The following is a 16,231-nucleotide window of genomic DNA, read 5'->3' on the forward strand; positions in this document are numbered from 1 at the left end:
TCAGGTGGGCTTGGGATTCCAGCCACTATGTCCCATCAATGTGGCCATGCCATTTGCAGCTACTCACGCAGATTCTGCTCATGTCCAGTCCGAAACAGATAAGGCAAACGGCTTCATTGAGCACATCCAACATATTCGCCAGCAGGTCCATGACATTCTGGAGAAATCAAATGCCAAGTACAAGCAGCGACATGATCAACATCGGGTGCCACACAAGTTTTGGGTGGGCGACAAAGTCTGGTTGCATTTGCAAAAGGAACGCCTTACTGGAGCCTATCAGAAACTTAGACCACTCTGATATGGTCCTTACACCATTACCAAGGCTATGGGAGACAATGCATTTGAGCTCAGCATTCCCCCATTCCTTGGCCTGCACCCAGTGTTCAATGTGGACCGCCTTCAGCCATACTTTCCACCATTACTAGACACATCCGACATTGCAGAACAGCTCACACCCACAGAGTTAAATCCAGATTGCATGGAACAAGCTACAGCTGATCGGATCATGGACACACAGATCAAGCACACTCGCCAGCAGAATATCCAACTATATCGAGTTGTCAAAGCAGGCCAACTCCTTCACCAGGGCAAGTGGCTCACCAGGGACCAAGTTCAGCAGAAGTTCCCTCATCTCATGGAGGAACTCAACGCAATGGGGACCATTGCTTCCTAAGGGGGGAGGAATGATCCAGGTGGATATTGGTGGCCACCCACTAATTCCACTTGGAACCCCACCAGTGCTTCTTTCAGTTTTTCAGTTTCCTTAATTATAGCACAGTTTACTATTTTTAGCAGTTTTTCGGGTCCTAAACTTCCGGAGCCGTTTTGAGGCCCTAAACGACGTTTTTTGGGAAATCTACCACCAATGATTTTTTGTTTAAAATCGCCTTTTTCGTCGTAGTCCTCAGAGAGATCTTTCCAACGTGCTATCATGCACGTCAAACGGAGATAATATGACCAATTCGCGACCCCGGGAAGTTGGCTGTCCAACTCACCCCAACGGGGCCCACAAACTCTTGGTGTTACATCTCCTCGGGTTAGGGTTTTGGTTGTTTAGGGTTTTCTCTTATTGTTCAATAATAAAAAGGCCCTTGAGCCTCATTGTAAGACAGTTCAGAGGCATGTAGCCGCCACATCTCTTCTCAGAGATAAGCTACCATCACCCTAGCTGGTTTATTTCTATTTCTGTTTGTAAGCATATTTCAGTATTTTACAGTAATGAAATGAAGTGTTATTTCCGCTGCATATCTGTCTTTATGGTTATCTCTGTATTTTATTGCGTTCCTGTTTAAATCCGGATCATTGAGAGCCTCCCACATCTCAACTGCCGTTTCCTTCTCGGCTATATGTGGTACCACATGATCCTTGACCCCGTCAAGGATAATGCACTTAGCCCTCGCCATCGCCTCTTCGTACTTGTCGTTATCATTGGGGTCGACTGGGATAGCTATAACCTTCAAGGCGAAGTTCTTGACACGATTCCTATCAAGCACTGATAAGATTCTGGTCTTCCAGACTGCAAAGTTCGATGCTCCGTCCAGTCTATGCTGGTCTCTTACCCCGTTTAGTGCCATGACGCTCCTCTACTTCCCTCCTGGAAGTTCTCTATTCGATTCCTCTGAGTCTCTACTTCCCGTTTGGAAGTTCTCTTATGGACTCCTTCTGAGCCCTGATTTCCCTTCTGGAAATCCTTTTGCCGCTTGTCGAGATGCCCCCTACTCTGATCGTCTTGTGCAACTGCACTACTGATCCAGGTTCCTCGGCTAGAAACCCTCAGTAACAACTCCTCTGGCCTTGCTCTGTCAGGTACAGTTTTGACTACAGTACCTCATCAACTCCAGTCTACAATATTTCTGCAGCCTTCTAGACTCCATCAACTGCCTCTCTGTGAACTGCTTCAGCCCCTCTCTGCCTCATGCTGGCTCTGTGTCACCCCAGATGGGTCTGTGTCAGCCCTGGGATGCCCTGCGTCAGCCCTCTGGCCCTCTATGTTAGCAACACTGGCCTCTCTGAGGCACTGCGCAGCTCCCGACTTCTTCTGCGTGGCTCTGGCTTGCTCTGCGTCACACTTCTTGGCCTCAACGTTGCTAGAAACAGCTTCTGTCACCTCGGGACAGTTGTTTTATGCTGCTATTGCTCCGCTCGGCTTATGTCTCTTAGTCCTCCTGTGATCTACAATCACGCTCTGATACCATGTTGAAGTTTCTAAGTTTACTTAGTTTAGAAACCCTTCATGCACTTTTCTGATTTATTCCTACCTACTTGTTATTTTTTCTTTAACAAGTTATTTACAAAATAAATACTGAAAATAAACACCAGTGCATGCTCAACATATTACAGATCAGCAACTAAAAGAAACAAGAACAAATACACCACATGACACCATTATTTTTGGACCAATGTCCCCGGAAAAACCCAATGCGGGAAAAGCTATCTGAGGGTTTTCTTATTAAGCAATATCAGAGTACAATCTGGGTACCGAAACTGGCCTACCCAACAGAGAATTTCCTTAGCAGCTATATCTCACAGTTTGAAAGAAATCTCCTGGCTAAAACCCCAAAAAATCCTTCCGGCAGCTCCCTAGCACAAAACTGCTCTGCAACCCCAGCATCTGCCCAAACTGGACTGCGTCAACCCCTCTTTGTCTCACGTTGGCCCTGCGTCAGCCTTTCTAGGCCTACGTCAGCCCCAGGAGGCCCTGCGTCAGCTCTAGGAGCCTGCCCTTCTGGTGCTTTGCGCAACACTTCGCTGCCTCTGTGTGGCCCTGCGTGAGCCCTTGTTGGCTCTGCATCACCCTCCTTGGCTATTGCGCTACTCTCCCAGCACAATCTTTGCCTTCTCTGTTTCTCTGTACTCAATGCCCCTCAGCTGCTCTCCCAATCACTGATTCTATCTCTCTTAGAAAACCCCACTCTAGATAATAGAATGACTGGTCATCTGGTGTGTTCTCCAAGTGACCCTCAAGCCTCTTATACTTTTCATGTTGACATCTCAATGGCCAAGATTAAGTCTCTAATCAACGGTTAAGATTAGATCTGGCTTGATCCATGTCTTTTGGACCACTCTAACACAGATTCATATTAATACACATTAATATTTTATTTTCCCTAAGTTTAGACTTGGGGACTCCATTAAAAATATTAATTATTTTAATATCTCCTTATCCGTTTAGAATCTGCCCAAACCCTTTCTGGGTATTGGAGATCTCATGTGCCCCAACCTCTCTACCAAATTTAGTGGCTGGAGCACATCCGATACTACCCCAAATCAACATGTCATAGATTCAAACAAATACAAAAGACAGAAATAAGTACATAAGAAAGAGATAATGTACTTAGATGATCATATTCAATCGTGTAATTTCATGATACATAGGTAAGAGAGGAACGTATATTATGCAAGTTACGTAATACCCAATTCACAACTCCTAATTAACAACATAACTTATGACCTCATCATTAATTTATTACATAAAGTCATAATGAAGAAAGCACAAAGTACAATAACAAATCTAAGATATAACCATTATAGATATTTTCTTTAACACTGCGCATATATATATATGTATATATATATATATATATAATTTCCAACTTTCTTCTTTGCCATAATGTGTACCACATGTTTTGGCAAAGTTTGTGTTCAATTCAGCAAGTTAGTTTTCTAGATGTTCGGATGCTACATGCTAAGGTTCCAAATATGCCATTTCACCAACAGTTACAGACGGGGCTAAAACTGCAGATTTATGAACACAGAAAAGTTTCTTTCTAGTAGACTGAAATGTCATGCATAGTGTATAATGAATATGTCAAAGTGGTCAGCTATAAAGAACATTGCATCATGCTTCATACATCACTAGCATACCATAATTATATCTGAAATTCCACGTACTCCTTGCCGAAGGATATCATCAGCCAAGTTAAAAGCCTCATTGACAGGAGTGGCCTGTGAAACAGCTGTCAACAACTTATCATTTGGGATGACTATTAAGGTATCAACATTACTTCTCAAAGCTGCAATTCCTTCCTGTGCTTGAACTGCTCGTCTACGACCCTCGAATGAAAATGGGGTGGTGACAATTCCAACAGTCAAAATGCCTAAAGATTTTGCAACTCCTGCAATTATTGGTGCAGCTCCAGTGCCAGTGCCACCCCCCATACCTGCCTGTTACATTACACACGTCATTCAGTTAGTGATGTGAAACTTTACACACCTTAAATTCAAATGATCTTCTAATCTAAACCACAATAGTCATAGCCCAACTTAGCCCAAATGTCAGTTAAAGTTAGAAGAGCCTAGAACAATGAATTGCTTTCTCCATACATCAATACTTAGGGCAACTCTGACTCCTAGATCCTAGACTTTGGTAACTTGTAAAATACAATTGTATGTGTTTAAAATTTCACTTTGCCGAAATTATAATGCTAATACTGTTAACACAATACTAGCACCCCTGAGCACCAAGAAATCCTGAGTAGGGAAATGTGAACCTCCAGCATACAATGAAAAACAATGGAAGATAGAAACAGCTAAACATCCAATAATAGTCAAAAATCGTTTAATAACACACACATTAGAACAAAGGAAAAGACAGGGCCTGATAATAAGAAGCAAGAAGAGTGACCATCAAAAAGCTATGACGGATTAGTCCAAGATCAGAAGATCATTGTCATTGCCACTAGAGGCACATGGTCCCTGTGGTAGTAAATGCACACCATGGTAGTTGTACCATGCTATTGGAAATTTTAGAAGGGGTGAAAGGATTCATTCACGGAACCTACTCCCAGGATCACCAGCTATCAGCTTCATTATGAAGTACATAATCCTCACATAAGCTTTACTAAATTCCAGCAAACAAAAAATAATTCCATAGAAATATTTATAAACTTACGTAAAAAATCAAAATGAGAGTGGTTAATAATTGAATCAAAGAGGTGATTAGGGAATAGAGGAGAGCTGCAATAGAGACAGCTGCTCAAACGTGCAGCAGCAAGAGAAGCTATGTCATCCGGCAATGGCCAGATCCAAGCTTCCAAAGGAAGTTGTGTATGGTCCCCATGTGGGATCGAGACGAATGATCCAAGAGGGAGATCGACAGCCCATAATTCTGAAGATGATGCTTGCTGCCCCTTCATATAGCGTGAGGAAAATGTGATAACATATTTGGGCTTCCAGTGCAAGCACCACATCTCTAGTGGCATGATGTTCTAGTTCACACTTGATGTGAGCACTTCAGATTGGTCATTCAGAGAACATGATTGATGATATCTTTCAAAGATTTTGGCTACATGATCGTTTATCTCACATTGTGGACTTGCCAAGTTAGTTCCAGGATATATATATATCAGCTTATCAGAGAAGATTAGTGTCTTGGGTCCTAGGGGTACTTGGGATGTGTCTCAACTGCTGAAGTCACCATATTGGCCAACGCTCTGCTGCAAGAGGGCAATGCGCATCTACTAAGTCATCAATCGCTATATAGGGCCTGGGTACCTGTGAAGTGGGTGCCCTCAAGGCCTGTGCTGCTGTGGGCCACCTGGCAAGACCAATTTAAACTCAAGTGAAACCAACAATTAATTAAAGACTAAGATCATGAAGCATCTAAGTGGACCAAACTTGTATGTTAAGGGCATACTAATACTTCAAACTGGGATCACCTTCCAATATCTAACTAAACCAAGTCCCGTAAAGGTATTCCACACTTTGGTTACTGGTATGAGTGGCTAAAGGTCAACCTTATTAGGTGCTTCCAGCCCCAAAGGGGAGGTGACATTTCCAAGGTTAACCCTTCAATCAAAACGTGTTGGTGTAAGTGAATGGCAATGGAGGGGAAAGGCTTTATGGCCAAGTTCCATGGTCAGGGGACCAGCTAATGGTAGTCTAAATCCTAAGTGTATAGATGTAATGGAAGGAGCAATCATGGAGGCATGAATTACCCTGCTTGACCTGCTTTTTCCACCCCTCTAGTGTGCCTTTTACTTCTTTTTGATAATGCTTTGTATTATGGTGCATAGCTCAAGGATTAGAGCTTGCTTTGTGTGATATAGCATTTAATTTACCCCTTAAGATGAGGTGGTTTATCACTCATCAGGATTGGGACATGCAAGGGTTCCTTTTAATCTGGGGAAGCATCAAGTGCTCAAGAACCGGTTGATGGCTAATGAAGAGGGTAGAGCTCATTCTAAGCTTTTTCCCACACACTAACTTATGTCCCAGCCATCTTTTGCATTTTGACTTTTTCTTTCATTGTGGCCATATTATGCTTTTCCATCTTTTAGTTGCATCCTAAGTCACCTAGTTCATGTTGAAAAGTAGAGAGTGAAGGTCTTCTTGACTCGTGCCTTAGTGAAGATGACCACAAACAATTTTCCTTAGCATGCACGAGTTCCTAGAAATCAGGACGAGTCATGAAGCAATTAACATATGCGTTGAATTTGGAGGTTCAGTTTTGTTTGTCTCCAAGTGCTAGTTTAGTGAGAATCTCAATGTCTAATTGAGGCTGTGACGAGTTACAAGAATGAGTTTGACTCAGTTAACTAATCAATCACAAGTCCAAGTTCTAAATTAACTTGCCAGATTTAGCATGATCAAAAATCTTATAAGGAGGATGAAGGCACCTTTGTATTTCATTGTTGAGCACAGGTTTTGTGTGTGAGCTAGCGAAGCTAGGAAGAGCATGAAGGAGAGGCCTCTACGCAGTTTTTGGTAGAGAAAATTTTTGTTGGTGTGTGCTAGGAAATAGGAGGAAATTTCTAGGATTAGCGCAGGGAAATAGGGGCTAGCCAGCGCAAGGATTTAGGAGCTAAGGTCAGGGTTCTTGCAAGCAAGTTCCGACCTAAGTACTAGCAGGGAGAACGAGCTTGTTCTCTAGCGAAACAATTTGCCTTGTAATAACTATATTTGCTCAAACTTTGTCAATAAAATTTCTACAGCTAGCAGAGGGTTTTCCCAATTGGGTTCCCTAGGAATTATTGTGTTGTTTTGCTATCGTGTGACTGTGTTTAATTCTATTCTATTCTGCTGCAAATTGGTAGAGAAATTTTGTGTCTTTGTGTTACAAACTAGTTTCAGATTTGTTCATTCAAGCAGTAGCAAAATTTCAAGGAAATTCTACATGGTATCAAAGAGAGGACCAGAATAAAGACCAATGCAATTTAATTCATACATCACAAGAGCAAAAGACACCAAGAGAAGAAGGAAGTCTAATCTGAGGCAGCTGCGGTGCCTTAGGAGCATATCTGAAGTGAAAGGAGGTGGAGTTTGATAACCTCCTTGGGTGTTTGGATAGCTGAGATAGGACAGATGTTGGCTGAAGTTTAAAGGCAGATTTTGTGCGAGTTTTGGGTTGGTAATTCTCTATGACAGGGCTGCATTATTTTTGAATGGTTTAGGGAGGGCCAGTCCTTAATTAGGTGCAGATCAGACCTAAGATTTGGGGATGAGACACCTTGTGGAAAAATGCAGAAGGCAGGGCTCAAATGAAGGGAATTGTGCAAGTGAATGAAGGGATATTTGGCTGACAAAGGGACAATCCTATAGTTGCCACAAGGTGCCCTAACCAAGGGCAATGTTTTAAAACTCCGACTCGGCCGAGGGTCGACTCCGACTCTGACTCTGACTCGGTAACGACTCGGTCGGCTCGATTTCAATGACTCGGTCGTTGTAAAAAATACATTAAATATTTATTTTTTTATAAAAAAACATAATTTTAAAGATTTTCATTCATGTTTCCAAACACACAGCATTAGAATATAGATAGAAGACAACATATGATCAAAGTAGGCTCATGAATATATCCATTATATCAAAATGGCACCCAGTGCACTGTCCAATACATACATGATGATGATATAGAGATCAAAACAAAAACACATAACCAAGGAGGCTAGAAATGGTGTTATCCTCCAAAATAGATTGTAAGTCATCAAGGAACTAATACAAGGGTCCAAGAGTGTTCCTCACTCCAAGAAAGTCCCAAAGTGCATGTGTACATCTTCAAAAGGTGCATCCTCCACCATGATGTCATCTAGGAGAGACCCTATGTCACCCTTTTCAAGCATGTGAGTGACATGGCACCCCTAAGGGTAAGCATTGGCATCAAAGAGGGATGTGCTACCCCTCCTAAGTCATCTCAATGATAACCATCCTCATCTGTTCTTTGGAAGAAGGCACCATCCACCAAAATAGGGTCAAGGCCAGCTAGGGAGCATCTTCAGTCTATTTGGGCATATCATCAAATAGTCCAACGTCCAAGCTTTTAAGTTTAGTGTTTTAGCATTTGGAGGCTCATCAAGGGGTGTAGCATCACGTGGAATCAACTCAAGGCTCGATGCTCATCTTTGGAGGGTCAAGGTTGGGGCCACAAAGTTAGGTTTGCTTTAAGAAAGGGGCAAAGAACCTATTTGAAGGTTTTGAAGAAGAATGAAGCTATCCCTTAAGGAATCTCTACTACATATGTGATACCACCTAAAGAAACCTCTCAAGATCAAGCGAGATAAACTTATTTAGGGACCAAAAACTATTAAAGTATCATTGTGAAAACCTTGGAGTCCCCCAAAAGCAAAAAAAATTTAAAAATTCGTTGTTTTTTAATTCATGGGCCGCTGTCATCCAACGCAACCGGTTATTACCGAGTCGGCCGAGTTGTTAGACAACTCAATCGGCTCGGTAATAACCCGGTCAGCCGAACCGGTTCAATGGCCGAGTCGAACCGATGAGGCCTTGACTCGGACCAACTCGGCTGAATCAGTTCTGAGCCAGTCGAATCTTAAAACACTGACCAGGGGTCGAACTTCAGTGATTGGTGCACAAGTCGAGGGCAGAAAGAAGTTTTCTTTCTAAGGTATGTATGTCATTCTGTGTTGGTAAATTTTGCTAGGTTGATGGGTCTAGGTTGGACAGCTTGTAGATCAGTCAAAGTACAGTATTGTGGAGGGTTGTTAGTGGCTGATTTGAGCCCTAAGTTCAACCTATTGTGAAGGACTACAAGGTTGTTAGTGGGCAGGTGTTGGAGAGCTTTCTGGGTAAGCAGAATGGTGTTCCAAGGGTTGAGATCAGACCATTGTTTAGAGGGAGCCTCTAACTTCGTTCCATGGAAAGGGAGGATCATGATAGTTTTGGAGGATAATGGGGTGGGAGAATTTGTGAAGCAGGCTATACCACCACCACAAGATCCCCAACAGTTGACCCAACATACTAAGAATGATATCAAGGCAAGGAGGATTATTCTAGAAGGGGTCAGAGATCATATAGTTCCTCATATCCATGAGAAGAAGACAACTTTTGAGATGTTCAAAACTATTTTAGATCTATATCAGAGTACCAATGATACCAGGAAGCTTGCTCTTAAGGAGAAGCTAAGGAGTATCCGGATGAGTGCTAGAGAGCCCATCATCACATATTTGTCAAAGTTCACTCAGGTATGAGATGAGTTAGGTGGTGTGGGCGTGACTGTAACAGAGCATGACCTTGTGAGTTTTGCTCTTCTAGGACTTCACAAGTTTAGGTGTGGTTTCCAAGATGCAGTAAGTGGCAGAGAGAATTTTCCCAGTTGGGAAAGGCTACGGATTGACGGCATTCAAGAAGAGATACAAAGAGGGACCAAAGATGGTAGATTGATGAAGACAGAAGACGAGGAGAACTTTGCCCTGGCAAGCAAGAGCAGCAAGGCCAAGGGAAAGGACGACCAAGGAGTCGCTGAGTCTAGTTAGAAGGGAAAGAAGAAGGATCTAAGCAAGATCAAGTGCTTCCATTGCCATGAGTTTGGACACTATGTCACTAAGTCTCCTACGGGGAAGAAAGAGTCCAGTAAGGATCATGTAGCTGCATCTGCAAAGGTAGATGCATTTTCTGCCCAATTCAAGAAAAATTTCTCGTTGATAGCTTGCATGGAAAGCTCAGCGAATAGTAGTTTATGATATATTTATCCAATAGCATCCTTCCACATGACCGGGAACAAGAAGAATTTCAGCCACCTGAAGGAGAACAACATGCAGTTTCAGATCAAGCTAGGAGATGAAGATATGTATGCAACTAGAGGAGTTGGTACTGTCAACTTTCATAGGGAGTCAGGTAATCCTCTTCATCTCATAGATGTCCTCTATGTTCCAAGATTAAAGCAGAATCTAGTTTCGGTAGCTACCCTTGAGGACAAGGGTTATGATGTCATCTTCATCAAAGGCAAGGCTTACCTCCAACACTTAGCTTCTGGACGTAAGAAGCAGATAGGCATGACGATGAAGAATCTCTACAAGTTTTAGGTAGAGACAGGAACAGTCTTGAGAGGCAAGGCACATAGAGTAGAGAATTGGTGGATGAGAGAGAGCAAGATAGAGCTCTCAAGATGGAGCCTCGGCCAATATCTCAATTTGAGTCTAAGCTAGTTGGCAATTGGGTCGAACAGCAGGATGACGAGGACCATAGCTCAAGGCGAGTGGAGGTACCCACTCAATCCGTGACTCCCAATAGAGGAAGAGTTAGAGTCAAGTGGGCAGAGGATTTGTTTAAGGGAGATCAAGAGAGAGATGAATCTTCCAGTATCACCTTCAACCGGAGGAAGCAGTGTTGGGGACTGATCCAAGTGGACGTGGTTCTTCCAGAAGCACCTTCCTTGCTAAGAGGGAGTGTTGAAAAGTAGCAAGTGAAGATCTTCTTGACTCGTTCCTTCGTCAAAATGACCACAAATAGTTTTCCTTAGCATGCATGAGTTCCTCGAAAACAGGATGAGTGATGAAGCAGTTAACTTATGTATAAAATTTGGAGGCTCAGTTTTGTTTGTCTCTAAGTGCTAGTTTATTTTTGGAAAGGGACGAGTGAGAGTCTCAATGTCTAATTGAGGCTAGGACGAGCTACAAGAGTTATTTTGATTCAGTTAACTAATCAATCACAAGTCTGAGTTCTAAAATTAACTTGCCAGACTTAGCAAGATCAAAAAGCTTATAACAAGGACGATGGTACCTTTGTAATTCATTGTTGAGCACAAGTTTTGTGTGTGAGCTAACAGAGCTAGGAAGAGCATGAAGCAAATGCCTATATGCAGTTTTTGGCAGAGAAAATTCTTGTCGGTGTGCCCTAGGAATTAGGAGAAATTCCTAGGAAATAGCAGCCTCCTGTGTGCAAGGAAATAGGTGGAAATTTCCCGGATTAGCGCAAGGAAATGGAGGTTGGCTAGTGCAAGGATTTACGAGCTATGGATAGGGTTCTTGCAAGAAGGTTTTGAGCAAAGTACTAGCAAGGAGAACGAGCGTGTTCTCTAGAGAAAAAATTTGCCTTGTAATAATTCTATTTGCTCAAACTTTCTCAATAAAATTTCCACAACTAGCAGAGGGTTTTCCCAGTTGGGTTCCCTGGAAATTATTGTGTTGTTTTGCTATCATGTGATTATGCTTAATTCTATTCTATTCTGCTGCAAATTGGTGGAGAAATTTTCTGTCTGTGTTACAAATTACTTTCAGATTTGTTCATTCAATTAGTAGCAGAATTTCAAGGAAATTCTATAGTTTGGGTTTGGGTTCGTATTCGACAACCTTTAAATTCAAAAGAAATCAACAATAATAAATTAAACGATAAAATTCAACTTGAAGTTTGACAATATATAATAATTTAAGGCTTTATGTAATCATAATTTAAATTTATATAATTATTTATTCATCACTATATAGTTATATATAATAAGTTATAAATGTTAATAATTTGAATTATAATATATAATTAATATTGAAATTATTTAAAATAATTTTACATATATAAATAATTTCAATATTAATTATATAAATAACATTCATAATGTATTTAAAATATTAAATAATTTCAATATTAATTATATATATAACAATCATAATGTATTAACGTTTATAGCGAGATTGTAGAAGGAGAAACCTTCAAAGAACATCTCAGCAACTCTATGATTGAAAATCATACACTCAACTGAATGCCTAACAGCATATACAATGTAACTTTTTGTCACAGCAATAAAAAGTTCGATTTTTTCCCTACAGTCAACTGAATGCCTAACAGCATATACAATGTAACTTTTTGTCACAGCAATAAAAAGTTCGATTTTTTCCCTGGAAAAATGTATTAACGTTTATAACTTAATTTTATAAATATATTCAAATTTATATATTATTATATATAACTATATATTGATGAATAAATAATTATATAAATTTAAATTATGATTACATAAAGCCTTAAATTATTATGTAAATGAATTTTTTATATATAAATATATTAAAATTTATATATTATTATATAACTGTAGTGATAAATAAATAAGTTATATTAATTTAAACTATGATTATTAAAAACATTTCATGTTATGTAAATATTTTTTTTACATACATTTATGGCTTCGATTTCAACTACACATAACGAAGGCTTCAAGAAGCCACATCTCTATTTTTAAAAGAAATAGGACTAAACCCTAGCTGAACCATTCAAATATTATTTTCAGGTTAGCAATTGTGTTCAATTTGAATTTTGCCAGTTTTAAACAAAGAAATGTTAAATATGATTAAACCCTTGCTGAAACTATTCGAATATTATTTTCAAGTTCTCATTTGTGTTCAATTTGAATTTTTCTGACAAATTTAAACGAATAAATTTGATTTGGTTTTAGGTTTGGCGAATTTTAAATTTCAACATTGAAATTTGTCGAACCCAATGACTTGTTGATTTGGGGTAGCATCGGATGTGCTCTAAGCCTCAAATTTTGCAGGGAGGCTTGGGCACATGCATTCCAAAGAACCCAGAAACCGTTTTGGGAAATTCCACCCAGAGACAATTATATTAAAATAATTAATATTTTTAATGGAGTTCCTAAGTCTAAACTTAGGAAAATTAAAATATTAATGGGTATTAATCTAATTATGGGTGAATCTTCTAGAAAAAGACGAAGATCAAGTCAAAACGATCTGAGCTTTTGATTAGGAGTTAATCTAGGCCGTTGGTTGTCCAACGGAAATATATAAGAAGGGGCTTGAGGGTCATTTGGAAAACACACCAAGAGAGATCAAGAAATCGATTTTCTGAAGTGAGAAGTTCTCAGGAGGAAAATTCGATAGAGGAGATTTTTTGCAGTTAAGGAACAAGGATAGCAGCTTCCGAAGAGAGATTCTCAGTTGAGGAATCATCAGCAAAGAGAGGCAGAGAGTGATCCAGCAACTCTCACGCAAAGATTGACGCAGGACCACACAGAGGAAGCGCAGAGGGAGAGAGAGAAAGTTGGAAATCAGAGCAGAGAGTCAGTTTCAGCAGCCGAAAGTCGGGGTGTGAGACCGGGAGGCTAAGAGCAATGACTCGGGGCTACTGGATCGATTCCCCAGTTGGGTGACGTTGTGCCTGAGAGGGTTGACATTGGGACAGTGTAGAGGTAGCGCAGAGATAGCGTAGGGCCTGCCAGGGGCACCTCATCCAACAGTAGAATCAGTAGGGACTTTTTCTCAATGATTGTGTGAGGTAATCTCACAAAGCTTCTGCCAGTATTTCTCTCTGTAACTGAATAACCCTATGAGTATTCTGCGATGTATTCAGATTTTGCTACTGCCTAATAATGATAAACCCTCAGAACTATTGCACCAGTTTTCCCACATTGGGTTTTTCCAGGGACATTTGTCCAAAAATAACAATGTCCTATGTGTTTGTATTTCCTTGCTCAGTTTCTATGTTTCAGAATCATAATTAATTTGGTGTAGGCTGCTATAGTAATTTACTTCAATATTTCAAGAAGAAATCTAAAATAATTTTGTAATGTAATTTACGATCTAGGTGAAGTAGATTCAACTGGTTGCAGTAGGATTCCTGAGATTGTTAGATCTAGGAATTTTTACATGGGATCAGAGTTGTTGATGTGAAACAGGAACAGTAGATCTAGCATTGAAGCAAGGGCCAACTTGCTGCAGCACGCAGCAATTCGAATCCCATAAGGGATTGCGCAGTGCTAGCCAAGAGGGCTATATTTTCGAGGTTGTCTCTCTCTGAGTGAGTCAACAGAGAGGTAAGATTGTCGGATCGAGAATTTGCCAAGGCAGAGGGAGCCACACAGAGCCTCAGCATAGAGCTAGAGGGATACAGTTTTTTGCAAGCTGAGTGCTAGGCAGAAAAGTCGTTAAAAGAAGGAAGCAGATCACATAGTGAGGGAATACTTCCTCAGTGATTCCTTACTGAGGAAATTAGTATTTCTCATTTGTTGGGCAGTAGAGGAGCAACAGACTTACCAGCTCCATCAGGGAGTACATAAGCCAGCCTAGAAGCTACGCAGTAGGGAGAAAGAGGGAGTTGTTCGACAGTTTTCGGAGGATATGGCAACCAGTGGCTTGAGGGATCAGGACAGGTTAGACGGAGCATCCAACTACGTCATCTAGAAGGCAAGAATGTCCTTCCTTCTAGATAAGCATGCCCTCAAGACGTACGTCGATAGTGTGGTAGTTTAAACTGCAGATGCAGATCCGCTAAAGAAGTACAAGGCTGAGATGGCAAAGGCCAAGAGGATGATTCTGGATGGAGTCAAGGATCACGTGGTATGCCACGTTGCTAGCAGAGCAACTACTAAGGAGATGCAGGATGCCTTGGCCACGTTGTATCAGGGATCTTCTGAGTAGCGAAAGATGTACTTAGAGCAGAAGCTGAGATCTGTTTAGATGCAGAAGGGAGAACTTGTGGATCCATTCCTCACAAAGCTGAAGGAGACCCGTGATGAGTTGTCAACTGCAGGGCATAAACCTCAGGATTCAGAGTTAGTGAGACTGGCCCTCAATTATGTCTTGGATGAGTGGCAAGTCTTTGTCCAGAGTATCCTGGGAAAAGCAACAATGCCTAATTGGGATGAAATGTGGGCATCTCTAAAACAAGAGGAGATTAGGAGAGACCTGGTCAAGGTCAAACTTGATGGAAGCAGCAGAAGCAGTGGGTTGAAGCCCAAGGAGGAGGAGAAGAATGCAGCCCTTGCATCGAAGGGGAAACAAGGGCAACAGAGACGAAAGAAAGACATCTCCAAGGTGAAGTGTTTCAGATGTGGCGAGATGGGCCACTATGCATCCCAGTGTCCTTTGAAGAAAATGGACAAGGATGAGAAGCACGATCCTAAGGTTGCAGCCACAAAGATCAAACAAGAGGAGGAGTTCGCCATGACAGCCGAGATACCTCCAGGAGGGAGGTGGGCTGATTTGGCGATGTAGTTCGAAAGAACTACAGATGGGCAGGATCCTTGAGGAGTCCACCTCTTGGATCAATACCTTGCTACGGGAGCCCAATTTTGCAATAGCAGGATGGACTAGTGTCAGATGGTGCCGAGGAGTGTCGGGGAGACAGTTGCAATGGCTAGGAACGCCAGCGTCTGAGCAGCGCAGAGAAGAGTTCACAGCAATGCAGATGGCACAGAGCAGAGGTCAATAGCAACGCAGTAGATTTAGAGGGTCAGCGCAGAGACTAGCAGCAGTCAATTCCAGCGTTCAAGTGGTATCATACTGAACACAGTTAGTTTAGTAATTTTGGATGTTTTTCAGTTGCTTCTCTCAGCAACTAAGTTGCAATACGGATGCAGTGTTAGCAGCATAGCAGATGCAGCATTTGAGAGGGAGTTGTAGTACAGATGTAGCATTGGCAGTGGCAGTGTCAAAGGCAAGCAATACAGTTGCAGCAGCAGCGTAGTACTTGGTGGACAGCATGTCAGACATCAGTGACGCAGAGGACAATGCTTCAGAGTCATAGCAATATGTAGCAGCAGTGTATTGCTAGAGCACATTCCTCGCTAAGAGGGAGTGTTGATTTGGGGTAGCATCGGATGTGCTCTAGGCCTCAAATTTTGCAGGGAGACTTGGGCACATGCATTCCAAAGAACCTAGAACCGTTTTGGGAAATTCCACCCAGAGACGATTATATTAAAATAATTAATATTGTTAATGGAGTTCCTAAGTTTAAACTTAGGAAATTAAAATATTAATGGGTATTAATCAAATTATGGGTGAATCTTCTAGGAAAAGACGGAGATCAAGTCAAAACGATCTAAGCCTTTGATTAGGAGTTAATCTAGGTCGTTGGTTGTCCAACAGAAAGATCTAAGAAGGGGCTTGAGGGTCATTTGGAAAACACACCAAGAGAGATCAAGAAATCAATTTTTTGAAGTGAGAAGTTCTTAAGAGGAAAATTCGATTGAGGAGATTTCTTGCAGTTGAGGGGCAAGGATAGTAGCTTCCGGAGAGAGAGATTCTCAGCCGAAGAATCATCAGCAGAG

General features: G+C 41.3%; 1 protein-coding gene across 2 annotated transcripts in view; it reads right to left on the reverse strand.

The window, feature by feature from the left end:
- The window catches only part of LOC149156334 (cell division protein FtsZ homolog 2-1, chloroplastic-like), a 206,684-nt gene that overhangs the window by 99,149 nt on the left and 91,304 nt on the right, over positions 1-16,231 (reverse strand). For both annotated transcript variants that reach the window (XM_089438097.1, XM_089438098.1), the window contains one exon: positions 3,865-4,164. In XM_089438097.1, the coding sequence (XP_089294223.1) occupies positions 3,865-4,164 (300 nt within the window). The remainder of the gene's footprint in view (positions 1-3,864; positions 4,165-16,231) is intronic.

The sequence above is a fragment of the Pinus tabuliformis genome, chromosome 9, assembly GCF_031772625.1.
Source record: "Pinus tabuliformis cultivar Carrire ecotype Pingquan chromosome 9, CPIR1, whole genome shotgun sequence".
Classification (NCBI taxonomy): Eukaryota; Viridiplantae; Streptophyta; class Pinopsida; order Pinales; family Pinaceae; genus Pinus; species Pinus tabuliformis.